Raw genomic sequence first — 15,707 nt, 5'->3', positions numbered from 1 at the left:
ATCCCAGCAAAACGATGGCGTCTTACGTGCGACGCAGAGACAGATGAGAGAGATCGAGGAGCAGAGAGAGAGGATAGGAAGAGGAGAGAAGAAGATGAAGAAGACTGAAACCTTCAGAGGCATGCACGAGAAGGTTTCTGAACCCAGATGAAGAATAATTTTGGTTTTTTGTTTCTTTAATATGTTTAACACAGATGAAGAATAATTTTGATTTTTTGTTTTTTTAATATGTTTTTGTTTTGTTGTTTCAATTATTTGAAACTATAAAATTAGGATTAATTGAATTCTAAAATTTGATTAATTTAAAAGGGTATTTTTGTCTAATCAAATAAAGGAAGAATGTTTAAGTCTTTTTATAAAATTAAATAAATAAATATTTTTTATTTTTATTTAATTAAAAAGGTGTTTTAGTAAAAGTGGTGATATACTATATATTTAAAAAAAAATTAAATGCTGACATGGAAAATAAATTCCATATATCTTATTGTTATTTGTCTATATTTTAAATGTATCGGTACGTATGAATAAAAATAATATAAAATTTTAATTCAATCAATTAATTAAGTCCAAATATTAAACTTACAAAATTTAGTTTCAAATCACTGTCTATAATATACATTGACATGTCATTTTATAAAATTTAAGTAAAACGGAGTATTGAAAATACACTCATTTACAAATTGCTACCATTAAAATTTAAAAAAAAAAAAAGAAGCCCTGAAATACAAAGTAGAAAATCATAGCCAATTGCTAGAGAAAGAAAAGTCTTGGAATCTAAAAGAGAGATCCCCAACGCTGTCCCTCTGGAGCTTCAATGGCTGATGAGAACCATCATCAGTTTCAATTGGCTTATTCTGATTTGAATGCACTACCTTGGGAGACATGTTTGCAGCACCAATGGAAGAGGCCAATGCACGGTCCCAAAGGAAGACATGAAGGAGAATTGGAACTTTGGTGTGTCTGTGCAATGAAAGTTTGTGGCTCAATGAAACAGTGTCATAACACCTTATGGCTCCTGTTGAAGACACCATCCATGGAAGCACTCTCTGATTCGAAACCCGAGAAACCACCAACAACCTACATGTATCTCTTGCTGCTCTGTATACATGGTTTAGCCCCGACCGTGTTGCTGGTGCGTTTTCTTCACTGTTATCAATCACTGATGAGATGAAAATGAAACCCTGTACAAACCATACACCAAATTATAAGTTAAAATTGTGATCAAATAAATCATAATCACACAGACTGTCTTGGTTCTGACATAAGAATAAGATATTGAAAATAAAGTACAAAGAATAAAAACATAAAAATTATTATTTTTATTTTTTATTTAATAATAAATTAAAATAAATTATGAAAATATAATAATAAAAAATATAATTATAAAAAATAAAATATAAATTATGTCTCTATATTCTTTTTATCAAGACATTAATTCATGATTCTTTTTAGAAAAAGTCTAGGGCATCAATTTTTGTGTTTTGTGGCCAGCACTTAACCATCAAGAGAAAAGTTTTTTTTGAAACAAAGAAAGCTCAACACGTTAAAGTGGAGCAAAGAAAAGCAAGAAATAAACATAAAAAACAACCCACAAAGCCATCAACCCCTGGCATCTCCAGTGCTGCTCTCAGCCTACCCCAGGATCACAACCACGCCCTTCTTTATAACTCAACACCGTCCTTGTGTGGATTACCTCAATACTTGTTCTGTTATTCTTGAATATTCGTGCATTACGTTCCAACATGATGTTCCAAATCACTACAAAGAACGCTATCATCCACATCTTCTGCTCTTGTTGTCTGTGGGGCATGCCACTCCAGCTCTCAAACAACTCTTTAATGGTTCCTGGAAATACCCAGTCTCTACTAAATGACATCAACCACTTACACCACACCTGCCATGTTACCTCACACCGAAGAAATAAATGCTCAGCAGATTCTACTTCCTTGGTACACAGGACACACATACTATCACTCAGGATGTTAACTCCTAATTTAATCAACCTCTTCTTGGTGTTAACTCTACCAACTAGCACAAACCACCCAAACAGCTCAATCCTCAGAGGTACGAAACCTTTTCAAAAGGAACTCGTGAAACTATAGCTTGTGATCTCGGCCGACAGCGTCTCCGATTGTATGGCCTGTAATCTATACTAAATGAGTTATAGCTTAAATGGCATAGACTCCCCATACTTAATTAAGAGGTTGCGGGTTCGAGTCTCCTATCTTACCATCAAGAGAAAAGTAAGTAATCTCCCACCATTAGATGTAATCTCACACCATTAAAAAAACTATTGATGACCAATTAATGATTACAAAACACAAAAATTACTGCCCCTATCACTTTTTCTTTTTATATCTTATCGGTCAAGTATATTTTTGTGTTTCTATTTTTAAGGTCTTGAGCCGTTAAAAAAATGCAGTCATAATTTAGTGGGAAATTGAGAGAGAAAGTACCTCTTCGGTGCGACTAATGGCAAAGCCAAGTTTTGTGTCATCATCTTTGAGTTTGATCTCTATTGAGAGCTCTCCCCCAATTGGAGCGTACCATAGCCTAACTGCTCTAACAACACCTATGTCTACTCCATGATAGTCCTCAAATCCATAAAGGCTTTCATTTGCAACGTTTGAAAAATCAGCTAATGACCCTGAATTCACCGTTGAAGATGCTGTCTCTCCAGATATCTGTCACACAAGAGGTAAATATTAAGAACCATTCATCGCAATTGAGATAAATAATAATTAACAACATTGTTTAACCTTAGTGAGTAGTGACTCAGTTTGGATGTTCATAAAGACAAGAGGAACCCCTGAAGCCTGAGCTGCATTAAGCCATGCATTTGCCCTGGCTAGAGTGTCCTCCACGTCGTGGTAGCGAGACGCCACTCGGTCGGAAGCTTTGGGAAGAAATAACATGGAGATGAAGTTGCCAGAATTGGGAACTGAAAGCATCTCCTGCATCTTCTTCTCCCATGGATATGATACATATCCATCTTGTGCCTTACTCCTTGTTAGTGCACTTACCATCCTACTCGCCCTTGAACCTGCAAAGTGAACAAAATGCACTCATTTTTTTTTTTTACCAAAGATAGAAGACTCGAACCGCAACCTCTTAATTGAGTATGGAGAGACTATGTCATTTGAGCTATTACTTATTGGTAACAAAATGCACTCATTATTGTCTATTTTTTTATGTAAAATTGATAATTAAAAAACAACTGCATACGAATTTTATTTAATTAATCCACGTTATTGTCATAATTAAGCAATTATAATCATAGCACTTTTCCTTAAATTAGTTGAACCAAATGTCTTCGTCAGTTAGAAAAGGAAGTCATGTGTATCACGCATCAACTTTGTGCTTCAATGTAGCAAAAAGGTTTGCCGCTTTCGTATGACAATTTATTGCCGCAAATTACTTGGTATACAGTAATGGGAATTCAATCAAACCCTTGGCTAGTTGGCTCAAATAATGTCAAAAAACATTTTAGGTAGGAAAATGTGAGAAGCTGAACAAATAAATAAGATACTTTTTTATTTTCTATATGATTGGGTGACTTGCGGACAAATAATAGTGTTTGGGTAGATGCAATTCTTCATCCTTGTTTGTAAACGTATTCCTAATTCCTAATAATATAAAGAATTTTAAAAAAATAAATGAATTCTCAAAAATATAATTTTAAAAACTAAATTCATCACTTCCTGGATTTTTCTGTAATTACAAATGGCCCACGCAAATTCTTAGGCCCCGGATTGCAGAAAATCACCTAAATAGTTAAAATTTCCTACCATATCTAAATGTTTTTTTAGCAAGAAGATGATATTAATAAAAGGAACTAGTGGTACCTTATCTAGCAGTTATTACATGGTAACCTCAAATGATCATATTATAATATAGTAAGTAAACCTGAATTTTAACACGATCGTGCGTCTATTCATTCGTTTTATGTATAGCTTAATTAAAACTAACTAAAGAGAACTATAACTCAAATGACATAATCTCTCAATACTCAGATCGCGAATTCGAGTTTCGTTCTTAACTTTGGAACAAAAAAGTAACTATAAAATAAAATTGAGCAGAAAATAAGAGAGAGTAAAAGACCTTGTAAGCGGTAGCATTCACTTTCGGTTGTGTCCAAGAAGCCAACGACGTAATTGGCATCGGCGATGGACCTCAAGAGGTAGTTCTTCTTGCCGGAGGAGGAGTCTCCGGGGAGGACGCAGGCCTGCAGCTCAACGAACTCATGAGGTCCACGTCGGACTCTTACAAGGACGGACGTCTCCTTCTTCTTGTATGCATCATGAAGGATCTTGTTGAGTCCGGTCCGACCGTTCTTGAAGGGTTGCCTGAACCGGACCAAGGAACCGGCCGATGAGCCAATCCGGAGCTCCTCTACTATATCGCCGCTTTGAAGCACGTCGGCGGCGCTCCATTCATCGGATTTTGAAGTTGCTCGTAAACACTCTATGGAGATAACTTTCAATTCCCTTGTTGGTGACTCTGAACTACTGCTCTCTGAACCTCGATCCATGGTCATATTTTTCTTCTCTTTCTCTCTCTCTTTCATTTCATTTTCATATAATATAAGGGTATAATGACTCAATTTTTTATCACACAGTTTCTTCTTACACTGTTCAACATATGAAGTGAAAATTGATAATTAAATAACCTTAAAAGAGGATTTAATTAAATTTATCACAGGTGGGTCTTCATATAATATATTTGATTGATATTTGATATCATATTAACTTCGCCCTTATATTATATAGTATACACAACAAGTTGATTTGAGAGAAATTAAAGTTGGTTGGTTTTTGGCTTTTGCATTGAAGAAGCTGTTTTGTTTTGTGTACGTGTTTTATACGGAAAAGTTTAGGAATTAACTCCAATAAGAACCAACTCAATTAATATTTTTTATTTTAGAAAAGTATAAATAGACAAATAATGTGGACAATGAATATATTGGATATTCAATTTATTAGATGTGTGAATAGTTATTCTACTATTAAAATTTAAGTTGATAATTTGGAGGTGCAGTGTATTTTTATTTTATTGAGTTAATTTTAAAATTTATTATTCACAAAATTTATTATTTATCTAACAAAATTTATTTATTTTTTATTTTAAAAATTAAAAAATTAGCGTAGTGAGTTTTTTTATAATAAATTTATTTTTTTAACTAATTAACTCCAATAGAGTATATTTTTAGTTAATTCCTTAACAGAATCGGCTTTATATACGCTGCTTCAAACGTGATAAGTACGTCTAAGAAAAATAAATTGCTAGGATTTGGAAACTTCGGTTACGAATTATTATCTGAGGTAATGTGCGAAATGTGTACTGTGGTGAATGGATCTCTCTGTGGACGAATAAATTAAATAATGGTAAATAATATTCTACTATTCGTGTGTTTTATTTGACAAGCTAAAGAAAAGGAAGTCAAATGAATAACCACGTAATGTGAACCCAACTTTCCGTGATTTTATACTTTATTTTTTGTTTTCATTTGATGTTGAATAAGTATGTGTATTTATATTAACTGATGAATTAAAATAATTTAATTTGTTATTATCTATTGAGCTGAAACCATTCTACTATAGCTATGAATGGAATAATATTATGTAAACAAAATAAGGCACGAAACACTATACGTATTTATTTCGTTTTCCGTGTAAATGAAATGCGTATATTTTTATTTTGTTTTCACTGTAAACGAGATATATTATTACAAATTTTTATCAGCTATAAAATAATGTACAATTCTTTATATTTTTCACAAATATATCATTTTTTTTTTCGGTTTTCTTTCGAAAAATAAGCCAAAATGTCTAGTGGTGGTGGATATATGATTGTAAGTAAGAAGGGGTGAGATAAAGGTTGCTAGCACTGATGGAAAATGAAAATTTTTTGTTTCGTCTGTTTTGCCTTCATGGCGACGAACATGTGCAGCTCATATTTGATATCCATAAAAAAATCATATCAGAATAAGTTAAGAAGCTTTCGCACCACGACTGATACACGTTGCAAGTCCAGTGGAAGACATGGACGTGGATGGTGAAGAATCCGATGAGGAGTATGTTGCGGATAGCAACGATAATGGTTCTTCTGAAGATGATAAGGAGGAGGAGTTCGTACCCGAGATGCTGGTTGAGGCATCACTTCGGTATTTTCTTCCTGCCCTGCAACTAATTCTAGCCTTATCAGCTGTACCCAGTCACTATCAGATGCTGGATCTAGACTCGATGCACGAAAAAATCCGTTTTTCAACACAGGTGAAGAGGATTACAACTTAAACGGTGGTGTAGAGTTTTGGGTTAGCCACAGATTCAAGAGTAGGGATGCTGTGATACAGTGTTGAAGAATTACAGCATCTGCAGAAGTGCTAAGTACCGAGTAGTGGGGGATCGATTAAAGTACCATATTCATTGCTGGCAATATGTAGCTGGATGCCCATGGAGTATACGTGTTGTCCTCCGACAAAATCTCGGATATTGGTGAGGCCTCGTTTAACTGTGGTGTAATTAATATCATTCATCACTGCTATATTTTATGTAAATGCCAACCATGTACGTGTTATTTCGTTAGGGAGGTGCGTAGGGTTAGAGGAGCGCACACGTGTTTAGCACCAACCATGTCTCAGGACCATCGACAGTTAGACAATAGCCTTATCTGCCGTGTCATCTTGCCATTGATACAATCCAATTCATCCGTTAGCATCCCTGTACTATACGGTGCAGTTAGATCTTCGGGTGTCCGGCCGAACTTCCTTGGCCCGGTGCCGATGGTCAGGGACGTCCTGGGGAAGGTGTAGGACGTCCCTCTGCTGGCTGGCAATAGGTTGCACGTCTCCCGCTAAGTCCAACAGCTTGGGGTCATCAAGCACATTCTGCCCCGACAAGTGTCTGACATGGCAAGCCTGCTAATATCAATCCCAATACTCCTGCGTCAGCCAATAACCTGTGCACGGTTGAATGGATACCTGGTATCCCTCCCCAAACCGGGTCCTCCACCGATCGTAACACTCACGAAGCTTGGTAGGCCACCAAACATCCTCGCCACGTCCTATGGTAGTCAGGAACCTATCAACGTTGACCGGGTCTCCTATCAATGGCTGCTCGCCAATAAACTGGCGCTTCACCCGATTGACATAGTAAAATTCAACTATATTGAAGCAAACGAAGGGAACAATAGAAATCCATGTTCTACACTCTGTCTCTTCCTTCAGCCATAGCAGGCAGATGTCCTACAGTGCAGGGTCATCGTAGGGCATCCACATAAACTATAATGTACGTTGTGAAATAATCTTCAGTGACAGGTGTGTTGAGTTTGAAAAACTTGAATTATTATGATAATCAAACATTATTAATTAGAAAATTGTAAAATTATTATTTGTTTCAAATTGTTGGGCTTATGTGTTTATTAGTGTGCAGAATTAATTTTGGGCCAAAAGGAAATATAAGCCCAGTGTGATCAAAATGTGATCAGCCTTTGTGCAAAAATATTCCATACTATATGGCTAAATTATTTAAAGGGATAACAAAAGCTAATTGGGCCAAGAAATATGTGCACTGTCCTTGGTCCAAATTGAAGGAAGAGAGAAAGATTCCAAACAGAGCCACGGTTGCCTACTACATTGCGGAATGGAATTTAAAATTCAAATGAATTAATTGCTTGCATAGGTAACTGAAACATGAAATTAAATTGAGTTAATTTTATATTGAATGTTTGTCTCTTCTCTCTCCTCTCTCTCTTGTTTTCGGTTGTCAATCAATCAGAATAAGAAAAAAAGAAAACAAGCTATCAGAGAAAAAGTTAACAGTGGCCTATGAAAGAAGAAAAGGCTATGATGAAGAAAGCCAGTGAAGAAGGAAGATCCGAAGCATGGCATGGCTAGATTTTTACCATTGAAAGCAAGATTTCAATAAAAGCTTCAAGATCTTCCATGCTAAGAATAGGAAAGATCCGCTTATGTCATAGAAGAAGATCTCAGTTGCAAAAGTTCATTTCCATTTTTGTCCATCAAAGAATGAAGATAGCTTCTGGAGCTACCAGATAGGAGGAAACAAAAATGGAAAGCTTAGAGCTGTCAAGGATCAGAGGTTCATCAAGGGTCAGAGTTCTTTCTTGGAGCCAAAGTCAAGATCAATGGCTTAGAGTGAAAGAACTTGATGAGAAGGGTTGAGAGAGGTACATGCATGTTGGTTTTGTTTCGGTTTTTCCTCTCTCTTCTCTCTGTCCGAACCGCTGCTGTTTGTTGGAGAAGATGTTACTGGCTTGGTTGAACTAGTTTCAACCTTGGAAGCTTCCCCTTCTATAATAAGGGTGAACGGCCAAGGATTGAGACAAGGAGAGAAAGTGTAAAGTACAGAGTTCTCATAGCTACTCAAACTTCTTGAGTTCTTATCCTTCAAAGATGTTCATTTTGTTTTTCTTTTTCTTAGTATTGTCTGTCTGGGTCTCATGGTAAAAGACAAACACGGTGAGGTTTGTAAGAAAAAGCCAGTAAGAGGAAAAAGGCAGTAATCAATATTAGAGAAAAAGCCATAGATGTCTCAGAGTTTCTTTGTACATCTGTTTGTTGTGTTTCATGATCCTGTGAGAATTCCCTTGTAAGTTGGGTTAGCACTTTGCGGTTGAAAGCTTGGTAGGAGTCCAAGTGAAGTTTAGATTTGGGGATAGAATCTAGATGTGTCCCATATAGGAATGAGTAGTTCCTAGGGAAGAATTGGTGTATGTAATCTGATGATTATAGTGAAATTTTGTCAGTGTCGTGATGGAGACTGGATGTAGGCTGCATTGCACTTAGCAGCTGAACCAGGATACTTCTGGGTGTGATTCTCTCTTTCTCTTCTACTCATATTCTGATTCTGTTGTGTTGGAGACAAAAATGAAAAATATCTCCTAACCGTTTACAAGACAAAAAGAAAATGTCTCTTGACTTGTTATGAGACAAAAAGCATAAATATCTCCTGAAATTTCTTTGAAAAATAAAAATTAATATTCAACAAAAAATTGGCTAAGATTCAACCCCTCCTTCTCTTAGCCACTGATTACCATCAAGGTGCTAAAAATGTATGAGTAATTTATGCAACTATGACCAAATAAAAGGGTAACTCTCTTACCTCATCCAATTTTAACTAATCCAATGCCCGATGCCATTGCAGGACTCTCTGCTTGTGCTGGTCCTTGCTCTACTGTGTCATACATATCTACCTGTGAAAATTTGCAAGAGTAACCACGATTCAATTAATTGCAAATCATATTGAATTACGTAAACGAAGAATAATAAAACCGTAGTGAACAGTTACCTCGCAGCCATGGGGTACATGTAAACATATCGCTCAGGTGGATACTATTGGAAAAATCTCTGGTATATCCAAGATATTAGCAAAGGAGTGCATCATGCGATGTCTGTGGTGGAGCAATGTGCTGCAGAGCATAGAAAATGGTACATCCATGCTAGCACCACAGATCCCCAAGACAGATAACGGCACCTCTGAGAGTAGGGATGGCAAAATTTCCCGAGACACGGAGATCCCTGCGGGGACTGCCCCGAATGGGGATCCGATTGTGGGGAATTTTTCCCGCGGGGATGGGGATGGGGGACAAAATTCCCCTGAAGCAAACGCGGGGACCCGAGCGGGGATCCCCGCCCCGTCCCTGCTATTCCCCGAAATTTATGAATTCCCTGAATTATCCTTAATAATTTATTTCTCATATATGTTTTTTATTCATTTCTCACACAGACATATATATAGAAACCCAAAACTTCTAATCTTTATTTGCATAACCCTTCTTCAATTCAGAGATCTCTAAGGTTGTCCATACTTTATCCAACCTCTCTGCAGTCACCCCCTCGTCACCCTTCTCATCGCATCATCGCATCGTCACACCTCACCGTGCCATCACCCTTACCGTGTTGTAATTTCTATTTGCGGCGTTCCTTTTCGTAACTCTGCCGTCGTGTTCATTCTCCTCTCTGTTGCCGCGTCTCCCACCTCGTCCACTGTTTTGTCCTTGGCTCATCGTTGCGTCCCTCAATTGTGTTATTTCGAAAGAAGTCATCATCGTGTCATTTAGACTTTTTGTATAAAATCTTGCAGTTTTTGTATAAGATAGATACTTGCAGCTCTATTCATATGGAAATTAATAATTAGTTAGAACTATTATGTAGAAGGGGAATGGGGTCCCCGCGGGGAATGGGGATGGAGAGCAATATTCTCCCACGGCGGAGAATGGGGCGGGGATGGGGAGCAAATCTGAGGGCGGAGATGGGGAGCAGGGAGGCATCCCCGCCCCCGCCTTGCCCCATTGACATCCCTATCTGAGAGTCATCTAGTAGTGGGAGCCACCGGAGATGGACCTGATTATTTGACTTATCAGTCATTCGGTAACCCTCAATCATCAACAGTATGTAGCTCCGCATACCGTCAGAGGATGGCTGGATCATCAGTATTGGACATCTGTCGGAGTCGCTCCTGAAGCCATGTCAGCTTGAGGGAGAAAGACTCCTTCCTCTGCTGATCCTGCTGCTGGACTGCAGGAGGCCTGGCACTGAGTACCCCTCCACCAACTCCCAAGTATCGGTCCCCTATCATGTATGAAAATCACAGAAGCACCCACCGACTAGCTCTCCATGTGCGCATAGCTCGAGGTGGTACGCGACGTCCTACATGGTGATGGTGCACTCACCCCATGGCAGGTGAAAAGTGTTGGTCTCAGGATGCCAAGACTCCACAAATGCTGATATCAGGAAATTGTCGAACACGAAATCTTTGAGTGGCACCGTGTCGTCGAAGCCAGCCTTCCTCAAGTAGGGGACAATGGCATTTCGGTGGTGAAAGTGTGTGACTCACTATCCTAGAAAAAAATAGACGAGACATTTGGTAAACAACGAAAAACACAAATAAGTAAAAATATTTATTTAAATATTTACTTAAATAACTAACCACAAATAAACCATCAACTTAATAACTTAATTTAAGTAATAACAAAATTAAAAAAATCATTTACTTAAATATTTAATAACTAGAAACATAAACATCTCGTTACTTAATTAAGTTAACTAAAAAATATTTAGTTAACTAACTAATAACTAAATTTATTAAAGAAAAATAAACCTAAATAAACATTTAACTAACAAATTCATGTCAAAGTATGTTTAAAATCATACTCTATCAGTTAAACTATTACTAACAATATATTCATTCATATAACATATACTGCATACTACTTCTATAAAAGTACCATAAGTTTGGGTACACATGTATGGTTTAACATAAATATAAAATAAAAAATAATACCAATTTTAAAGTTGGCTGCCTCAATGATGTGCCAAGTCGCAGTTGGTTAATGTCCGCATCATGTGCATTTGCGCGTGCCATAATTTCGTAATAATTCAAAAATTTGATTAGAAAATAGCATAAATGGGAGAAAAATTGAAGACATAGATGAGATAAGGACTAAAACTGGTGATGTGGACAAAATACATATATACAAGTTTCTTCCACTCTTAATGAAATAAGAGTGCATGTATCTCGTTTACATGAATGTAAATGAGATAAGGTCGTTACACGCTATGTGTACAAACATGATACGGCCACGTCGACTCGTGTCTTATCTCGTTTACAGTGTAAATAAGATACGTATATTTTTATTTCGTTTACACGGTAAATGAGATAAAAAAATAAAATGTATTTTAGTAAAAATGCAAATTATATATTTTAGGAAATAAAATATTTATTTTATTTATTTAAAATAATTCCTTATTTTTCTCTCTCTCCGGCATATTGTATACTTGGATTTGAAATTTCCACTTTTTTGTTTGTTTGTTTATGTGATATGAAATAATTTCCACTCTCTTTTTGTTTGTTTCATGTGATATGAATTTCTACATGCAAATTTGATTATATTATTATAGTAGTAAAATATTACAAAAGATATATGTGGTTTAATTTGACGTAACTAATAAGTAATAATAAGAAACTTCTATCATAAGTGTGTATGATATATATGAAATAAAGTATTATTTTGATCTCTAATATTTAAGTTAAATTTTAATTTAATTTTTAATATTTTAAATATTTTATTTTATTTTAAAAAATTTTAAACATATTTAATATTGTCCTACCATTAAATTCGATACTAATAGTTCGTAGAATGAGTGATATAGATATTAATAATATTACTAATTAAATTATTTTTTTTTGTATAAAAAAATATAATTAAAATTTTTTTATAACACATTTTTTTCTTAATTTTTTTTATATAAAATTTTAAATTTTAACCATCAATTATTAATATTTTAAAATTAAATAAAATTTTTTTATTAAAAATTATTAATAAATTAATTTTATTTATTTATATATTAAAATTAAATATTATTGACTATTCAATATATTAATTGTTCGTGTAAAATTCAATAAGCTATCTAAGGAGGAGATAGGGTCAAATCTAAGATGATATTTGATAAACATTTTGCAGAGAAAGACGACTACTTCAAATATGCACTTTAACCACCAAAGAAATGTTTATAATATGAGATGGGATAATAAAGCTCTGCATAATACCTACTGAAAATTTTAGGTTAAAAACAAGTTGGATCCTAAAAATAACTAAAATTAGAATTTCAAACAATAATTTTCAACGTTTGTGTGAATGTATGAAGGGGTCCAATAATATCGTGTCACATTAATTTCTCTCACATGCATTACTTAAATTTCTCAAATTATGCTATTACTATACACTATACAGTAAGAGAGACGTCACAATATGCTTTAGTCACGCTAATGCGGTTGGCATTATGTTATTTATTATCTTCAAACTCGCACCAACTAAATGTTTCGTTGTCGGCTTAATTAGATTTCAATAAATATTTTGTGTGTGTATAATAAATTTAATGATAATCAAGTAAACCAAGAATGTTATGGAATTTGAGTTGAATGTTTTCACTTGAAATATGAATATCACTCTAAAGTCGTAGCACACAGGTTTCACAACATATCAATAAGTCAATACCATCATCACATATTCCACTGAGAAAACTGGAATATAATGTTTCATGGCCGAAAAGTTTGCTAAGTAATTATTTGTCTTGTATTGACTAGGAACATACATTGTCCGATCCGGACCGTAAACTAGACTCGGATAATGTTAGGTAAACAAAAAAAAAAACAGCCAGAACTTGCTATATTTAGCATAAATTAATTGTCGCAACAATTAATGAATGTTAAATAAGGCAAGTTATGAATGTTTTTAGCTAATTTTCTTTGGTTACCAAACATTTCCGTGATTTTATTGAATCTTAAATCGGATAAAGATCTCAAAAATAAATCTGGTCATTATTTATGCCCAACTTCACTTAGTTTATGTGTATTTTAAAGGAATAAAAGGACTAAAAAATGTATATATATTTTAAAGTAATTTTAATATTATGTTATATTAATTATAAGCTTATTATTTTGTTTTTAATCACACTTGTTGAATTAGAAAATAGATCAAAGAAACTTGAAATTAAAATTTATGAATAAATTCAAGTTTAAATATGGATATCAATTTTTCACTAACAAGTATATTTTTTCTTCTTTATAAATAAGTGCATCATAATTTTTTGACGTAACATTTATCAAGACTCGAATTTTACCGGTTTTAGACCCAGTTTTAGTGCGACTCGAAAGTAATAAGATTTTACCGGGTTTAAAGTTGGGTAAGGGTCTCAAAAATAGACCAAGCCATTATTTAAAATCGGATACGAGACAAAGCGAACTCGACTTCACCTGACTCATGTATATCTTAGTAGTGACCTCCACAATTTCATTGGCCCCAATCAGAACCTTCAAATTGCGTGAAACCAATGCGCCGTCGTTTAAGTAATGTCCACCATGTCATGTAATTGCGTCAGATCAGCATTCTGGTGACAGAGATGATCGCAGTGGCAAACCGGAGCCACAATTACAAATTTGGAGGTTCTAATTGGAGCCAACGAAATTGTGGGGGTCATTCTGAACATCGGACTAAATTTCATGGGTCAAATTGAGATTTAACTCGTAAAACCACACACTATTTAACAGTGTTAGATGGTTTCTGAGAAAGTGACAGGTGTCTCCCAAACTTTTTCTTTCTTTTGTGTTTCGCTCCTCAACAAAAAACCAAAACCTTCTTACCTGGTGGAAGGTTATCGAAAAATATTTTTGTCCAATGGATTGAAGAGAGTTAATCTGGCAGCAATCCCAAAACCACCATTTAGAAGAAGAAAACGAAAATGCTAGCTTCTAATTGGATGATTAGGGTAAACAATGGATTGAGAACTCATTGTCCCTCAGGTAATGAAGCAGATCTCTCTTCTGCATCAATTTGAGCGCGATCTTTTCCTTTCAAATCAGGATTTAAACACGAATTTTGAGCGCAATTTTTCATTTGAAATCAAAGTTTAAAATGACATTCTCAAGCGCTTCTACCACACCAAAGATGCTCCTCAAGGTCTTTTCACTCACAATTTCCATTTAATTTTTGTTTTACTTTAACTTTTGAGGGATTTATTATTAGCATTATTAATATTTTTTTTGTGGGTTTAGATACGATGGAGATGAGGGCAGAAGTCGTGGCGATGCTGAAGTCGCTGTACCGCTGGAGGTGCAGGAATTGAGGGCTAACAAGGAAGAATTGCAAGTAGAAAAATTGAAGAACAAATAGGAAGTAGAGAATTTAACTCAGGAAATGGCTGAGCTGCGGTATCGAACTTTCCTTCCTAGATCCTTTATTTCTACACATGATTCTTTGAGGCCAATTTTAGCCATTTCCCTCCATGATATATATATATATATATATATATATGATTTGAAATTATTTTATTGTGTTGTAATGACTCTAATTCTTTTTATCATTTAAAATGTATATGTGTGCATTCTTGAAATTTTTTTCCCTTAAGAGATAAGATATTTTAAGGAGTACTTGGCTATTTTATAGAGGCAAAATATTCAACATTTATGAAAAATATTTCACTCATTTTTTTTTGTTTTGACACTTTCTTTTAAACATTCTTTAATATTTTCGTTGTAACACTTTTTCTTTGTGAGAGAGTAATTAAATTAATTACATCCAAAATTTTTATTAGTTCTTCTCACAATAGCTTAATATTTTTCCTTTCTTTCTTTTTGTTTAGTGTTTTATTTTTATATTTTTTAGTATATAAAGTAAATGAACATGATGAGCTAAAGAAAATTTATATCTTACCCTGTGCTACAAAGATAAATAAGATAAGTGAGATGAAATCGAATTTAAAAGAGCAGAATCTGTTATTCACAAAAAGTTGAACATCCTTATATTGATAAAAGTGACGTTCTTTATCCTAATTAACTCCTAATTTAAAGTCAAACATTAAAAGAGTTTGCAACTGGATGGTTCTTTTCATTTAAACTCTGACGAAAATAGCTTCCATAAGTATCATGGAATTCCTAATTCTAATAATTCACTTGATAATTTTTATTTTCATTTCTTCAATTAAAAAAGCAGAAGAAATATTTAGCCTTTTTCGTTTGAGAATAACTATTGTATGACTAAAATTCAAGTGATAGATTGCTGACTAATATTAGAGCAGGGGATGCCTTTATCTTGACCATAGTAGTTAGTTGTTCACTGTCCCTTTTTTCTTTTTCTTTATATTGGTTTATAGCTTTATTGGATCAGTAATTGAAATTGGCCAAACTTAT

At 34.6% G+C, this 15,707-nt stretch overlaps 1 protein-coding gene across 1 annotated transcript; it reads right to left on the bottom strand.

Moving 5' to 3' along the window:
- Positions 1 to 536: 536 nt before the first annotated feature.
- Positions 537 to 4,853, bottom strand: LOC112736757 (uncharacterized). The gene is made up of 4 exons (XM_025786344.3): positions 4,102 to 4,853; positions 2,760 to 3,043; positions 2,457 to 2,684; positions 537 to 1,181 (listed from the first exon to the last, which is right to left on the bottom strand). The coding sequence occupies exons 1-4, from the start codon at positions 4,565 to 4,567 to the stop codon at positions 738 to 740; spliced, it is 1,422 nt and encodes a 473-aa protein (XP_025642129.1). The 5' UTR covers positions 4,568 to 4,853; the 3' UTR covers positions 537 to 737.
- Positions 4,854 to 15,707: the final 10,854 nt, after the last annotated feature.

This window comes from Arachis hypogaea, chromosome 13 (genome assembly GCF_003086295.3).
Source record: "Arachis hypogaea cultivar Tifrunner chromosome 13, arahy.Tifrunner.gnm2.J5K5, whole genome shotgun sequence".
NCBI lineage: Eukaryota > Viridiplantae > Streptophyta > Magnoliopsida > Fabales > Fabaceae > Arachis > Arachis hypogaea.
The sequence above is the reverse complement of the archived record's forward strand: the minus strand, read 5'-3'. Positions and strand labels throughout refer to the sequence as shown.